Raw genomic sequence first — 17,194 nt, 5'->3', positions numbered from 1 at the left:
CAGAAAAGGTTGTGCACGCCTGCACTAGGATAACTTAATTTATGTTATCAGTAGTGTCTAATAGGTTACTACCCAGAGTCTGAAGCCTTCCTAATATCTGCCTCTGTAGAGCTTGTAGCTTTATTTCATATTCTAAAACTGGTGGTACTAAATGGTAAGTTAAAGAGTTACCTTGCCAAAACACAAAGTTATCCGATTCAGCATGACATGCAGATATAGGTGGGTGATGACTGACCTAACAGGAAGAGGAAGGGAAGGTTACAATTATATTTACAGGTTTGTTTTCAATTGCTCCTATTTCCCTCTCATATGCATTTTTCGAATTGTTTCATTTTCCTTTTGACCACAAGAGGGAGCTTGCAGAATTAAAACCAGCAATGAATGAAATGATGCATAAAGACAGCTCTAAAAAAGACACAGGGGGAGTTGTGAGGTTCACTCATGTTTGTAAAGCTAGTTATTAATATTAATTTATATTTTGTTTGGAATGTAGAAGTTAAACACAGGCTATGGATGCTGTGAACTTATTTATTTTTTTAAAAAGATGGAGGGGAAAAGGCCTCTAGAATCAAAAGACCAAAAATAACATCTACAAAAAAGCCATGTAATAGAGGAAACTTGACTTGCTGAACACTCACACAGTCCATTAACCTTAAGGGATCTGAATTTGGAACAGGGAGTAGCGGACTACACAAGGGCTCTAACTCATCTTGGTCAAAATATTTTCTCAGTAGCTGCTTTGTATCTTGACATAAACCATATTGATTCACTTGTGAATGGGAAAAAATCCAAATTCAATCAAATTCAAGCTGCAGTGAAACACATGCAGATGGGAAAAATACCAGAAAGAGTACCACTAAGCGTCATTTTGATTTCTATTAGATTCAAACGGAGCCATGCTAGAGAATGTTATTTAGTGCAAGATAAGCCACAGGACTGAGAAAAAGTGATTCATTTCCTTACAAGAATAAGGAATAAAAGAATAAGCTTACAAGAATAAGCAGCATGTCCTACTTATTTCTGTTACCCTTTACTGTTTTCAGCAATCAGATTTTTCTGATTCCTGTCTAGGCAACTCTCTCTTGGATGGCCATTAACTTTAGTACAGTTCTTTGGACGACGAGGTTAGATACCATCTGTATCTACCCCATACCACCAGTAGAAATGTATGCCTCTGTATGTTTCCAAGCTGTATCCCCATGCAGCACCCTCTTTAGCTTAGAGAAAAGGCAAGTGAGGGGAGACATGACAGAGGTGTACAGAATTATGTACGGTGTGGAGAAAGTGGATAAGGAGACATTTTTCTGCCTCTCATAATATTAGAACACTGGATCATCCCATAAAGCTGAATGGTGAGAGATTCAGGATAGATAAAAGGAAGAACTTCTTTACACAGCACATGGTTAAACTGTGGAATTCACTACCACAAGATGTAGTGATGGCCACCAATTTGGATGGCTTTAAAGGGGGATTGGACAATTCATGGAGGATAAGGCTATCAATGGCTACTAGTCCTTATGGCTATATGATACCTCCAGTATCAGAGGCAGTATGCTTCTGTATACCAGTTGCTGGAGAACATGAGCGGAAAGGTGCTATTGCTCTCATGTCCTGCTTGTGGGTTTCCCACAGGCATCTCGTTGGCCACTGTGTGAACAGAATGCTGGACTAGATGGACCCTTAGTTTGATCCAGCATGGTTCTTCCTACGTTCTTACGTTCCTCTCTCTCTTTCTTCCCCTTTTCCTGGTGGTGAACCAGTAAGTCTGCTAGCCACTTTTTTAAACACCGAAACAGTACTCACATAGGGGCATAAACAAGGAGGAGCTATTTTGAGAAAGTTGTCACAACACCACCCATATGCCCATCAAAGATAAAAAAATAATGCAAGTCATAATAATGTAACTTGGTGTTACCCAGCAAGTCTATCAAAAATTATGAGTTCAATGTTATTTATACCAGCATAAATCTGGCAAGCTTTGCCAATATTAAAATGGACATTTTATAGTAGCCCCCTTCATGCATTACTCATGCAAAGGCAGGCATCACTACACTTCTGCTCCCATTGTTGAATACACTGCCTGGCCCCGCCTCACTAGATGGAGCATGCCTGACACCAGGGGAGGGGCCAAGAGTATGGCCCTGCTCAGCGGTTCTCCCATGATGCCCCATGCAAGTAACATGTGAAGGGGGCAAATTATTGGTTTTACACATTTCACTGAATGCCACCCAGTACCTTCAATGAATTTTTAAGCAAATTAATTACCTGGTCCTTGCAGCTTTCAGCTCCCCAACCCATCTGCCAAGTTCCATATCGCTTGTATCTTAAGCTTGTTCCAGCATGAAGACACCAGTTACAGCTTTGTGCTGAAGCTTTGGCTGCTAAAGACTTGGTTGTTTGTGCCCAACAGGATTGGGCCTCAATAGCATTTTTAAAACCCCAGGGTGTTATTTTACAAAGCAGTTCAGAAGATTTATAATCTGGCCCTAGCACCTGAGTTTTTAGATTGCTGTCAATGGAAAGTGGGCTTAGGACCTCAATTTAGCACCACAGCATTTCAAAGAAATAGGAAAAAGGCAAAGCCATTTAAAAATAATATCAAAGCCAATTTCTGTTCTGATGATCTGCAACCTTTTTTAAAAAAATATTCAGGCTTGTTTGGGAGTTGATACATGGCCAGCAAAATAGAACTTATTTTGTTGGTGACAGAAGTTAACTAAAAATAATGAGCTAGATTCAATAGCACCCTCCCATTGGCAGAAGAGTCTTTGATCTAGCACAGGTCTCTGCTAATGGAAAAGGAGGGAAAGGGATTTCCGCCAATCCCTCCTCCTGTGACCTCCTGAAAATCTGCTTCAGAGGCTTGGGGGACCTTCCGAAACAACGTGCAGAGTGATGCAGAGGGCTGTAGGGGGAAAGGGAGGGGGAACAGAAAAAATTGCCCCATCCTCTTCCACTACACCAATGGATACAAACCAGTGTCTAAATATTTATAGGATAAACGTCCAATAAAATATGATGTTTTTAAGATTGTCGCAGCCATTGTGTGACTATGCAGTGACTCTGAAGTGCAAAAATAAAGCAGTCCGATACAGATTGCTCAAGAGAGACTCCTACCAAGTAATCAGAATTAGCATGTTTTTCAAACTGAGTAACAACTGGATTATAGTACCTGTTCAGAAAAAAACTGGAAACCCTTATCTTCACGGACACATTCATAGGTTTCTCCAAGAACAGGATTAAATGGCTTACTTCCAGCTCTGTAGTAACTGGATGCATAGGCAGATACAGCAAAAGCAGCCACATAGACCTAAAAACAGAATACACAGAATTATGTTGGTAATTAATAAAGGTGTGAGTGTGTTGGATTTTTTTTTTAAGGGTTTTGATCTCACACTGATGTCAGGCACCATCTCTCTCCACTTTGCAATTTTCACATTTGTATCAATGCCTCTTGCAAACTGGAATATTATCTTGAGCACTGGAACGTGACTCAGTGTTTACAGAGTTTCTCTACACCTTTCCTAAAATTCAAGATCCTGAAGAGGGGCACAATAGACTGTTTAAAAAACGAGGCACTTTGAACAAAAATCCAATGCAAAGAACAAATTTGCGATAGAATTTTAATCTGATTTCATTCTCATTACAAAAATGACATGCACAGGTCACCCAGACTAATTAACAGAAATACCAAAGAACACCACAGCTCTATCGAGCTCAGATGGCGCTTCCAGCGTGAACGTTTCTGGATTGCAGTCAGTATGTTTGCTTCATGCACAGAACGAAGTGGTGCTAAAAATGTTTATTGGGCTGTTTATGGGGATCAGAGTACACTGCAGTCATAACACCACCATCAATACCTTAGAGAGGGCAAATATGGAGGTGCAGAATGAAGCCTTTTCTTTTCTCAAAGACTGCAGGAGAACTGGAGCCAGTTTACATGTTACTATATCCAACACATAGATTAATACTGGAATGGAGATAACCTAGAACCAATATCATTTGAGGGCCAACTCGGAAGATACTTGAAATGTGCGAATGCATTTCCTGTAGCACTGTGCCAAATTTTTCGACCTATTTATTTTCAACTGTTCTTTGGCCAGGGGGCGGGTGTGTGTGAAAAGAAATTGCACCAGAAAAGGGTGAGAATTTTGGAGAAATTTCTCTGGGTGCAGGGCTTCAGTGGTTACCTTACTGGAAGGAGGTGGCAGAGGGTGTGTGCATGCTGTTTCTTTTACCATTTCCCCCACATTCTGTCCTTGCCGCCTCTCTGGCTGCTTGAGCTTCTTGGAAAGCCCCCTAGAGGACTTAGCTAGGACTCCCTCCCTTGACAGAGAAATTTTGGTTTTGCTTTGTTGTTATTAAAAGACCTTTTAACAACAACAACAACTCCTCTCTCAGCTCTGCGGGCAGCAGCACAGGGAAGCCCCAAGGGGGGGGGGAGTCCTGGCTAAGTCCACCAGAGGGCTTTCCAAGAAGCTCAAGCACAGAATGGGGGGGGGGGGAGTCCTGCACTGAGATAAATTTATCCAAAATTCTCAACATCCTAACAAAAGAGGCAGAAAAACAAAAGAGGCCTCTTTCCCAGGGAAACTAAGAGGTTGCAAAAGGGCAAGGGGGGGGGGTTGGCACAGCACTAATATCCTGTATCTGTTTTGTTAAAGACCAGCAGTGATTGGGACTGCAGCACACAGCGTAGGTTGGAGGAGCAGTGTGTGGCTGGGGTGGGAGCGAAACCTCTTCCTCTGCTATGCAGTCCCAGTGAAATTCCCCCGCCCACTGCTGTTTAGCCTAGGAGGGAAGTGCCTTTGCTATCAATGGCAACTGCCCTCACAGGATGAACAGCCGCTTCTCAGCCTGGCGGGGACTGGGAGTGGGGACTGGGACAACAACATGGGGGGGAAAGGGTCAACCTGCTTGGACAGGGCCAAAGCCACGTCCCCACCCCATTCACTGCATGCCATGGTCCTGACTGAGCCCCTGCAACTGCTGCTTTTGCAGTGAAAGTGATGCTCCTGCTGCCCTTCACAACCGATATGCATTTTCTGAGAAGGAGATTAATCTTGGCATCAGAAGAAGTTACTCATAAAAACATATCTCACAATCGAGGAAGGCTGCCAGTTATTCATGCTCAAAGTCAGTTATGCTCAGGAAGGGGTCATTTGTGGTGTTTCCTTTGCAAAAACTTCTTCCTGAACTGAAAAAGTGTCTTTCAGCTGGCATGCTCTCTCTCTCTCTGTTTCTCTCTCTCTGTTGCATTTATGAGCACTGTCAGATGGCAGACATCCCCTGGCCTGCATAAAATTACTGCTGAAACCTTTGGGAATGCACCACTGCCCTTTTTTCTTTTTTGAAATTCTGTGGGACCTATAGGCAGGCTGTGCATGAACCAGCTGCTATGAGAAGGACCAAACAGACATCTCTTCCCTTCAGCTGGCTCTTCCAGTGGAGTGAGGAGCGGGAAAGGGGATGAATGGGCCACATGCACACACACATAAATACCCCCCACTTCAAACATGGGGAAGGCTCCCGTGCTTAAGGAACAGGAAGCCCAATGTAATGGGCTTCTGCACATGGGTTTCCCTCCATACGACAGACCAACCATCACATGCCTGACTGTATGCGAAAGAGAAAAGGAATCACTCTTACTTGACCTGCCCCAGGATACAATTTCTTCTTACCATCCTTTCAAACAGATTAGGTGTATGTGCTGCCTTGTCCAATAAGTCACTGTATTCCAGTTCCTCACAGAGTCGCTGCAAAGTGTTTAGCGGTTCATTCAACTCCACTGGCATAGCCACCTTGGAGAGATCTTTGCCGATATTGTTCCGCAGAATGTTCCAGAGGCTGATGTTGCTAGTGTTGGGGCATGGAGCTGGCAGACATGTCCTCCGCTTGGAATGGCACTCCATGCTCCCATCAGGAACACAGTCTAGGAGACAGATTCCAGGATTAAGTACAGCAACTTAGTACTTTCACAGAATTCTCTCTTTTTGGTTAATATTTCTTTTATGTGTTGCATTGGTTCCATCATGTCCTCCAAAGAGCTTGGACTGGTAGTTTAGCTGAGACACAGCCAACCAAAGTTTCATAGCTGTGTAGGAATTCGAAAGCCTGAGCTTCCTGGCTTCCAAACCCAACTTCTTAGCCCAGAGATGGGGAACCTTCTGGGAAAGCCATGTGAGTGGTGGACAGGGCCAAAGCCACATCCCCACCCCATTCACACACATACGTACACCCCACCCCATTCACACAAATCCATCCATTCACACATGCATTTCCCTCTCTCCCCCACTCTTTCTCTATCTCCCCTTCTCTCTCCCTCGCATTCCATGCAGCAATTAGGCTTAGAAAAAAGGTCCCATTCATGCAAATGGGGCTTTTTTTCCTGAGCCTAATTGCTGTGCTGAGGAGAGGGGAGATTTTTAGGGGGTGGAAGCTTGCAGAGAGGTGAGGGATAAACTTTCTCTCTTCAGCAGCTTCCCCATTCCTGCGTAGCAATTGGCCATAGGAAAAAAGGCCCCATTTGCACAAGTGGAACCATTTTTCCAAGCCTAATTTCCACAGGGGAAGGGGGGCAAAGAGGGGAAACTGCAGGCTAGATCCAGGTTCTAGTCCCCACTTGGCCATGGAAGCTCACTGGGTGACTTTGGGCCAGTCACAGACTCTCAGCCCAACCCACCTCACAGGGTTGTTGTTGTGAGGATAAAATGGAGAGGAAGAGGATAATGTAAGCTGCCTTGGGTTCCTTGCAAGAGGAAAAAAGGCGGGGTATAAATGCAATCAATCAATCAATCAATCAATCAACCTTGCCTTAGCTACTGCACCGCATTGGCTCTCCGTTTTCTTTCTTTCAATTTGCTTTCGCAAAAACAAATAGTTCCCCTTTTGATGCAAGTATTTAATTTTACTTCAGTTGGACATTCATCTTTGTTTATATAGTTGGAAATTGGATTTCAAAATTCCAGCACTGGAGATGCACAGTGTGGGACTACAATCAATCAAGGACATTGCCACTAATCATCTGCCCAAAACAGCAGAGAAGAATCTCAAAGGTGCCAAGTACAGAATGTTTTATGTAAGAATATATAATTGTTTAAAAGCCTGCTGCATTTTAAAGCAGTGTTTTTATTCCAGGGAAAGCATATACTTTTGATAGCTCTGGACAATTTCCTTTGCTCTGCCATATATAAAATATAGCACATCTGGCAGAGGGAAAATGACAGATCCCCTCAACACAAACACAGCCTGGAGGGAAGATCTCTGGATAGAGTAGCTGCTGCACATTTATTGTGTTAGGGGAATGATCCATTCCCACAGAAGTGCTGCATCCCACATGTTGAGAGAATGGCATAGGACTCAGCAGAGCCATGTTCCTCTCCTTTTCTCCCACTTTGTCTTGTGTGTATTTCAGCGCATTGGGCCATTACTGGGAATGGAGAGTCTGTGTACACAATCCCCCTTCTCCCAATGGCACAAATTATACAAGGTCCAAGGGGGCGGGGGTGAAGGGGGAGAAAGGTGGAATTCTCCATTCTCTCTGTGCACAGGTGGTTTCTCCCACATGAGGACAGATCACAGCATGCAATTTCAATGCTGCAAAATAATCCTTTAAAAGAAATGGAACCCTGAACTTTCATTCCCGCTTTACCAATTCCTAGTAAAAGTCGGGTGGGAGGAAACAGTCTCAGAGTCAGAACAGAACACACACACACACACACACACACACACACACACATACAGTCAGGGCCAGAAATATTGGAACAAGGATAACTGTCTTGGCAGTTGGCCTCTGTACACCACCACACTGAAGTTGAAAGGAAACACACCCAGATGGGAATGAAGTCAGGACTTTCAACTGTAATTCAAGGGGTTTGACAAAAGTGGGTTTGACAAAAAACCATTCAGGAAGTACAGCCGGTGGCATACACCCCCCCCCCCCGCATCATTGGTGGCTCATAAATAATGGAACAAATGGCTGACAAGCAGCTGCATGGCCAGGTGTGGCCTGTTTCCTGGTTACCCCATGACCAATCAAGCAGAGAAAAGGCCTGGAGGTGGTCCTGAGTGTTACATTTGCATTTGGTAGCTGTTCACTGGAACTCCCAACATGAGGTCCAAAGAGGTGTCCATGCGAGTGAAGGAGGCCATCATTAGGCTGAGGAAACAACATAAACCCATCAGAGAGATAGCCAAAACAGTGGGAGTGGCCAACACAACAGTTTGGAACATCCTGAAAAAGAAGGAATTAACTGGCAAGCTCAGCAACAGCAAAAGGCCTGGCAGACCACAGAAGACATCTAAAGTGGATGACCTCAGAATTCTGCTCATGGTGAAGAGGATCCCTTTCACAACATCTAGCCAGGTCAACATCGCTCTTGCAGAGGTAGGCATGTCATTGTCAACATCTACAGTCAAGAGACGGCTTTATGAATGTAAATACTGAGGCTTCACAACAAGGTGCAAACAACTGGTAATGCTCAAGAACCGAAAGGCCAGATTAGCCTTTGCCAGCAAACACCTAAAAAAGCCTGCCCAGTTCTGGAATAAGATTCTTTGGACTGATGAAACCAAGATTAACTTGTACCAGAATGATAGGAAAAGTATGGAGAAGGAAAGGAACAGCTCATGATCCAAAGCATACCACATCATCTGTCAAACATGGTGGAGGCAGTGTTATGGCATGGGCATGTATGGCTGCCAATGGAACTGGATCACTGGTGTTTCTTGATGACCTGACTGCTAATAAAAGCAGCAGGATGAATTCTGAAGTGTATAGGGCTATACTTTCTGCTCAGATTCAGCTGAATGCTGCCAAACTGATAGGACGCCGCTTCATATTGCAGATGGATAATGACCCAAAACATACAGCAAAAGCTACCCCAGAGTTTCTCAAGGCAAAGAAGTGGGATGTTCTTCAATGGCGAAGTCAGTCACCTGATCTCAACCCAATACAGCATGCTTTTCACTTACTGAAGACAAGACTGAAGGCAGAAAGACCCACAAACAAGCAGCAGCTGAAGGCAGCTGCAGTGAAGGCCTGGCAAAGCATCTCGAGGGAGGAAACTCTGCATTTGGTCATGTCCATGGGTTCCAGACTTCAGGCAGTCATTGACTGCAAAGGATTTTCATCCAGGTATTAAAGGCGATCCTTAAGTTTGAAATGATGTTGGTTTGTTCCATTACTTATGAGCCACCAACGATGGGTGTGTGTGTATGCCACTGGCTGTCTTTCCTGAATGGTTAGTGTCCCACTTTTGTCAAACCCCTTGAATTACAGCTGCAAGTCCTGACTTCGCTCCCATCTGGGTGTGTTTCCTTTCAACTTCAATGTGGTGATGTACAGAGGCCAACTGCCAAAACAGTTATCCTTGTTCCAATATTTCTGGCCCTGACTGTATTTATAAAAGCATCACTCCTACCAAGGGTCTGCCTTTCATTCTCTATGTCGTTACTCAGGTTGTCTTCAGAGATGTTATCACTGATATCGCTGGCATATGAATCATCATCAGATACCTGAGGAGAAAGAAAATATGCTTTCATTTTGATTGAAAGAGGGGGGGAAACCCCTTTTGCATGCATAACGCCACGGCGTTCGGGAAACAAAAAAAGTGGATTAAAATAGGTCATCAAGTTTGAAGCAGATATTGCAACAACAGAATGCCATTATAGTGTCTACTACAGACTTGGCCTAGATGGGCCTAAAGCAAAAAGAAAAAAAGCCTGAATATACATTCCTTCATCTACAAAAAATAATCCTTGCAACATTTGTCAGAATGATACAAGGCAAATAATATTTAAACATATGTTGCTTAAGGGTTTTTTTTCTTTTAAAAAATCTGGTAATATCTACATTTAAGCAGCATTTCCTGTATTCAACCCCCGGACTCCTGTTCCGCTCTTAAAAGTATTTTAAAGACCAGCAGCAACAAATGATTGTGTATGCTGAAATGGCACATAACATGACACTTGCTGCACCCGGACAGCAATTAGTGTGAAAAGACAGTAAAGGTCAAGTGACTTTGAGACAAGCAACATGAGACCAAGGCTTCCTATACTAGTGCCCAGACCTCGTTTTCTGAAGAGCTAGCAGACAGCAGGACTTCCTGTGCATCAAAAAACTCTGTGAGAGAATCTGTTATAGACAGTCGACTTTCATTGGAGAGCTGGTGAACTAGCCCCCTGTTTTCATCTTCTGAATTTTCCTGCAAAAGAGAGATGGAAAAGGGCCTTGAGCAAAAGTGTATTGTTAAGTATAAAGTGCCTGTGGCTATAAAGAAAGATACAAAAAGCCTTTAAGAGTTGTATGGAATGTTTGTTCAAACTGCTGGGTGGGGGGTGGGGAGAGAAGACAACCATAGGAATCATAGGATTCCATGTTCTTTGTGAAAAACTACATCTGTTACTCATGGGGTCTAATACTGCAGACCACATTTCTTTATATGCACAAATTATATGCAGTATTACAACAAATATGAAGAATGGGAATAGAACAGGGGTAGGGAACGTGTTGATCGCAGGCACCAATGTGCCCCCAAACACCTTGGAGGATGCCAAGGTGATTGGGGGCACATTGGTGCCTGCGATCAACACATTGCCTACCCCTGTTCTATTCCTATTTAAAAAACAAGGCATTTTCTTACTGGCAGCTGGGATCACTTCTGAGCAGAGTGATGGCCTCCAGCTGCTGCCATCTTCATTTCCCATTAAGGCCTCTGGGCTACATGATGGGTGTTCAAAGACGTTGTTTAGCATGTTGTGGCTCAGACCCCACCTCTGCCTTGTACACAGCTGTTTGGGCAGGTTACTTGTCCTTTGTGACTAGCTAAGCCTCCCACTGTGGCCATTTTGTGATGGTGCCCATGACAGTTGATCAAATTGCCAGATGTGCCCCCAGGCCCAAAAATGTCGCCTGCCCCTGAAATACAGTATCTGCTGTCAGGGCAAGCAGCTGAGAAAAGTACGGAGGCAATGGGAAAGAAAGAGGCAAAGATTCCATGGGTGTCAGAATAGGCTTGGTTGGGCAAAGTAACGACAAACAGGGACTTACTTTTTTTTTTTTACAGAAAAACATCATGTTTGCAGTAAAGTGCACTGTGGGCAGCATGTGTTTTAGAAGCAGCAAAGCACAGAGGAACTGGACAAAAGTTCAGTTAAGGCAAGCACAATGTGTATCATATAGTTCTCCGTCCTCACAACTTGATCTAAAAAGATAGTGATCCAGTTTGCACTCCTAAATAACCCAGAGTTCCAGGTTTGGATGTCACAATAATGAGCCGTTCTGTGTTGTTGATTGAAAGCAGAAGTGACAAGCGTATGGGAGGCAGCGCGCTCAATCCCTTGCTTGCGGCCCCAACAACCTATGGTTTAAACAACCCCTGGGTCACCATTATGTGCAAACCAGGCCAACAGCTAGAATATTACACGTCTTATCTGCTTGTTTGAGAGATCAATGGGCTTAAGCATAACTATCTCTTCATCAGCTCAGGCTGTGAGTTTGGTTTTTATAAAAAAATAATAATGATAATAGTACGGTTGTTTTGCTCAGTTTTCTCTTTTTTCATTTTCCTGCTTGGTGTTTTCCACCACACACAACACACACAACACACACAGTGGTGGTGGGGGGAGGGGTGCATGAGAAGTTGGCAACCATATGATTTCCCCAAAGCACTTAAGCCCACAGTGCTAATGGAAGAAGCCTTGTGACCATTTTTAATTGGCTCCATCAGCCTAAGCATGCTAGACCATATCCAGCAAAGGCAGTCATCAAATGGGTGAAAGAACAGGTCCGATTCGTATGGACTACCAATGAAAAGGGAGAGCAGGGGAAGAAAGGAAAGATGCAACTGGGCTCCCTCATCATGGAACCTTCTGCAGTTTCATTTTGTACATACTTGTGAGGGGCAAAGCCTGGAGAATCCCTTTAATTGTCTTTCCAGTTAAAAGGTTCTTTAACACCACAGGCATTTGTCAAAGAAGAAATTTGGCACAAAGCATTTCACTGACGTTTTGTCAAAGAGTAAGCAGCACAAATAGCTAACTTAAATTGACATCCCTAGGTTATCCGCCAGCTTATCTGTAATGTTTTTTCTATTAAAAGGCAATTACAAGCACATTTTCCAATTGACAGCTTTGCTGTTTTGTCCTGATAATTCGGTCACTTAACTATCGAGAGCTATTCAGTCTGCTGGTGCTTTACACTAAACATATCAAAATAAATCAAGTCAGCTGCATTAGGAACACTTATCCCCATGAGCCTTGGCTATGCCACTTTGATTGCCAAACTAGTACATTTCCATAGGCTTTCAAGCCAGTCACTATGATTATTAGATTTTGCCATATGCAAAAAAAATTCACCATCAACAAATATACTATGTTGGATCAAAGCATTTCTCAAAGTAGAACAGAGATCATTACCACAGTAGGATGTGTAAAAATGTGGATTTTACTGTTTCTAAAGCTCTATATAGTTCTCTTGATGAAAAAAGCACTCAATAGACCTTGGCACATTGCAGTGTGAAGCAGTCAGAGTCATGTACAGGGCCTGACTTAGTCATAGAACGCAATTATGCAATTGCTCATTTCCCCCGCTCTCTTCTTTTTCTCCACTGTTTATTCACTATTCCATATATATGTAACCCAAAGGTTCTGTGATGGTATCAATGGGGTAATAAATATTATGGGATGGGGGCAAGTTAGACTGTATGACCAAGATTGGGGCTTGGACAGGAAAGGGTGAATGAAACCAGTAGGACTGCTAGAGATTACCCTAATGGCTTTGGGAAATAATTATTTCAGTATGGAAATGGCAGGTAAATAGCCCACAATTCCTACGAAATGGTGAGAAACCCTTCTGGAAGGAGAGACCAATTTTGGAGAATGGGGTTTGTCTTTCTTCTCCCACTTTTTCCCCTCCCCAGGCTGGGAATGATATCAAGCTGTGTATGCAGGCTATGTGTTGTACTTTTCAGAGGAAACTCCTCTATATGAAGGCATCCTTTATTTTCAGGGCTGTTCAGCTGACGTCCGGATGCCCATTCATTTATTTATTTTATTTATTACATTTCTATACTGCCCAATAGCTGAACCTATCTAGGCGGTTCACAAACTTAGCACCTGATCAACAGACTGTGCAGGCACACAGGTCACCTGCTTCAAGTCTTTCCCACTACGGTGAGGTGTAATGCATTTCTATAAAATACAGTAATTCTGAATTTGCATCTATACATATAAATTAGCATATGCACATTTTATGCAAATCTGTGCCTTCTTTCCTCCTCTTTTTTGGTGATGGGTAAATGCCCCTCCCCTTCATTGATCACTGCCTTGTTGTGGCGAAGGGGCTTGCGTAACTCAGTGAAGCCATAAGCTATGCCGTGCAGGGCCACCCAAGACAGACAGGTCATGGCAGAGAGTTCTGACAAAATGTGGTCCACTGGAGAAGGAAATGGCACTCCACTCCAGTATTCTTGCCAAGAAAACACCATGGAATGTATCACAAGGCTAAAAGATATGATGCTGGAAGATGAGCCCCTCAGGTCGGAAGGTGTCCAATATACTACTGGGGAAGAGCAGAGGGTATTTCCAAGTAGTGCCAGAAAGAGTGAAGCGGCTGTACCAAAGCCAGAAGGACACTCAGGTCTGGTGGTGAAAAGAAAATCCGATGCTGTAAAGAACAATATTGTTTAGGAACCTGGAATGTAAGGTCAATGAATCAAGATAAGCTGGAGGAGGTCAAACATGAGATGGCAAGATTGAACATTGACATCTTGGGAATCAGCGAACTAAAATGGACAGGCATGGGTGAATTTAATTCAGGTGACCATTATATCTACTACTGTGGGCAAGAATCCCTTAGAAGAAATGGAGTAGCACCCATAGTCAAGAAAAGGGTGGGAAAAGCAGTACTGGGGTACAATCTCAAAAACAACAGAATGATCTCAGTACGAATCCAAGGCAAACCATTCAACATCACAGTAATTCAAGTCTATGCCCCAACCACTGGTGCCGAAGAAGCTGAGGTTGATCGGTTCTATGAAGACCTACAACACCTTCTAGAACTAACACCAAAAAAAGATGTCCTCTTCATCATAGGGGATTGGAATGCTAAAGTAGGAAGTCCAGAAATCACTGGGATAACAGGCAGGCATGGCCTTGGTGTACAAAATGAAGAAGGACAAAGGCTAATAGAGTTTTGCCAAGAGAACACGCTGATCATAGCAAACACGCTTTTCCAACAGCACAAGAGGTGATTATGTCCTTTGCAGCCAAAGATGGAGAAGCTCTATACAGTTAGTAAAAACAAGACCTGGAGCTGACTGTCGCTCAGATCATGAGCTGCTTCTTGCAAAATTTCGGCTTACATTGAAGAACATCGGGAAAACCACTAAACCATACCGGTATGACCTAAATCATATCCCTTATGAATATACAGTGGAGGTGAGGAGTAGATTTAATGGATTAGACCTGATAGACAGTGTGCCTGAGGAACTATGGACGGAGGTCCGTAACATTGTTCAGGAGGCAGCAACGAAATCCATCCCAAAGAAAAAGCCAAGTGGCTGTCTGATGAGGCTTTACAAGTAGCTGAGGAAAGAAGGGAAGCGAAAAGCAAGGGAGAAAGGGGAAAATATACCCAACTGAATGCAGAGTTCCAGAGAATAGCAAGGAGAGACAAGAAGGCCTTCTTAAATGAACAATGCAAAGAAATCGAGGAAAACAACAGAATGGGAAAGACTAGAGATCTCTTCAAGAAAATCGGAGATATCAAGGGAAAGTTTTGTGCAAAGACGGGCATGATAAAGGACAAGAAATGGAGGGACCTAACAGATGCAGATGAGATTAAGAAGAGGGGGAAACAATACACAGAAGAACTATACAGGAAAGATCTTAATGTCCCCGATAGCCATGATAGTGCGGTCACTGAACTTGAGCTGGACATCCTAGAGCAGATCTTTCCAAACTTTTCATGTTGGTGACACACTTTTTAGACATGCATCATTTCGTGACACGGTAATTCAGTTTTACTAGCAAACCGGAGGTTAAACTAACCCGTTATAAGAGATACGGACACATACATAAATTGTAATAACAAAATGTATGGGGATACAACATATCTCATGAAAACCTTTCATTTATATTTTTAAAAATATATGATTTGTAAGATAATAACATACATTGTTGTCATTTATGAGTAACAGTATGTAAATATGTGCAAGAATTTTAAAAAGTTGAATAACACCAATAACTACTTACCATTTTAATGGGATGTATGAGGTTGATGGGATGAACACAGCTTTTCAATATTTGGTGGAATATTAGATAAGTCATATTCCATCTAATATGATATTCCATCATAGCTTTTTTAGCTATGTTTGGATGCATTTTTGAAATGCGAATCCAAAAGCTGTCTAAGTCACCCTGTTCATTCATCATTAACAGATTTCGATCATTTTTTATGTCAGCTAATTCTTCTTCTTCAGTAAGTGAAAAGTTCCTCATTGCAGTTGAAAGAAGTGAATTTCTGATCCAATCATAGTCTTGGATTTCAACATTTGGGAAGTAATGATGAACTTTTTCTCCAAGCAATGTTAAATGGTCCACAATTAGCGAGCTGATATCACATTTTAGCTGGCACTCCGCAGTTTTGGAAAACATTTCAAAATTTCCTTCTTTCACTTTCCTTTTCCAAATTGCTATTTTGTCTCTCATAGCACAAATTTTATCAACAACTGTTAAGATATTTTCTCCTTTTCCTTGCATACTGGTGTTTATTTTATTCAAATGTTCAAATATGTCAGCAAGATATGCCAATTTTGTGCACCAAGATTTGCTTTGAATTAGATCGCAGAATTCATTTTGCTGATTTTCCTCAAAACGTTTAAGCATCATTTCCCTCAATTCATATACATGACAGAGCACTCAACCTCTTGAGAGCCAACGAACTTCTGTGTGTAGTAGATGCTTTTAAACCTTGCCCCCATGTCTTCACAAATATGAGCAAATAATCTTGATTGAAGAGGTCTACTTTTAATGTAATTGACCATTTGAACCACTTTGTCCAAAACTTTTCTTAATTAATTTCCAATGGTTTGCGAGACTAGTGCTTCGTGATGTAAAAAGCAATGAGTAATTATAATATTTTCATTCTTTTTCTTTGCTAAAGCTATAAAACCTTTTGATGAACCAACCATTGAGGGGCGCCATCTGTGCATATTCCTACACAATTTAACCATTGCAAATTATTTTCCTTCATGAAGCAATCTAAAGTTTTAAATAGATCTTCACCTCTAGTTCTCATTGGAAGTTCTAGACAACACAAGAACTGCTCAATAATTGTCAGTATGAATGAAACGTATAAAAACCAATAATTGTGCTAACCCACTGACATCTGTTGCTTCATCTAATTGCAATGTAAAGATCATATTATCGTCTTTAAAAATATCCTTCATTTGCTGCTTAATGTCATCAGACATGTCTTGAATACGTCTTCCGATCATGTTATCTGCCAAAGGGATTTTATTAACTTCTATCTCAAATTAGGGCCCAAACATTGTTCGAACAATAGCACAGCAAGATTCCTTTATGGTGGTTTCGGCAATAGCATGTGGGTCCTTGTTTGGGGCAATTATTTGAGCAACCAAATAACTTGCCTTTTGAGCTTTCTCTGATGTCTTCATTCTCTTTCTGAATGATGCAGACTGCTTCTTTATAGATTTTGAAAGCTCAGTAAAGTATTCTACTGGTTTTTCTGACAACTGACAGTGTTTTGAGGTAAAATGACGCTTTAATTTATTTGGTACCATACTTTCATTTGCAAGTATATCCCCACAAACTAAACACTGGGGACAAGGATTGTTTTCATTACCAGAAAATGTGAACCCCAGTTTCACCTAATCTTTACTGTATAAACGAGGCTTGGAAATTTTTCCTTTACACTTCTTACATAATAATACAGACCGTTCAGCAGTTGATTCTTGCATAGTTTCCTCTATAGCGGCTACATTTTGTTCATTGCAAACGTCATCTTCACCAGCTTTCCTTTTCTTAATTAGAAACGTATCCATTTACGGGTAATTCTACTGCAATTTAATGAATAAATCTATGCAAATTTATTTCTAGGTTTTAGCATTAACTAAATATGAAAATAACAGGACTGTTTTTAGTGCTTATCTTTCTCTGTTTTTTCTTATGA

At 42.1% G+C, this 17,194-nt stretch overlaps 1 protein-coding gene across 4 annotated transcripts in view; it reads right to left on the bottom strand.

The window, feature by feature from the left end:
- Nucleotides 1-17,194, bottom strand: part of OSBPL3 (oxysterol binding protein like 3) — a 160,574-nt gene that overhangs the window by 11,833 nt on the left and 131,547 nt on the right. For all 4 annotated transcript variants that reach the window (XM_084858548.1, XM_084858549.1, XM_084858547.1 and 1 more), the window contains 5 exons: nucleotides 10,071-10,205; nucleotides 9,423-9,516; nucleotides 5,682-5,932; nucleotides 3,173-3,310; nucleotides 172-235 (listed from right to left, as the gene is read on the bottom strand). In XM_084858548.1, the coding sequence (XP_084714674.1) occupies nucleotides 172-235; nucleotides 3,173-3,310; nucleotides 5,682-5,932; nucleotides 9,423-9,516; nucleotides 10,071-10,205 (682 nt within the window). The remainder of the gene's footprint in view (nucleotides 1-171; nucleotides 236-3,172; nucleotides 3,311-5,681; nucleotides 5,933-9,422; nucleotides 9,517-10,070; nucleotides 10,206-17,194) is intronic.

Source organism: Heloderma suspectum, chromosome 5 (genome assembly GCF_057233095.1).
Source record: "Heloderma suspectum isolate Gila_16-S chromosome 5, 16-S_ref, whole genome shotgun sequence".
Classification (NCBI taxonomy): Eukaryota; Metazoa; Chordata; class Lepidosauria; order Squamata; family Helodermatidae; genus Heloderma; species Heloderma suspectum.
The sequence above is the reverse complement of the archived record's forward strand: the minus strand, read 5'-3'. Positions and strand labels throughout refer to the sequence as shown.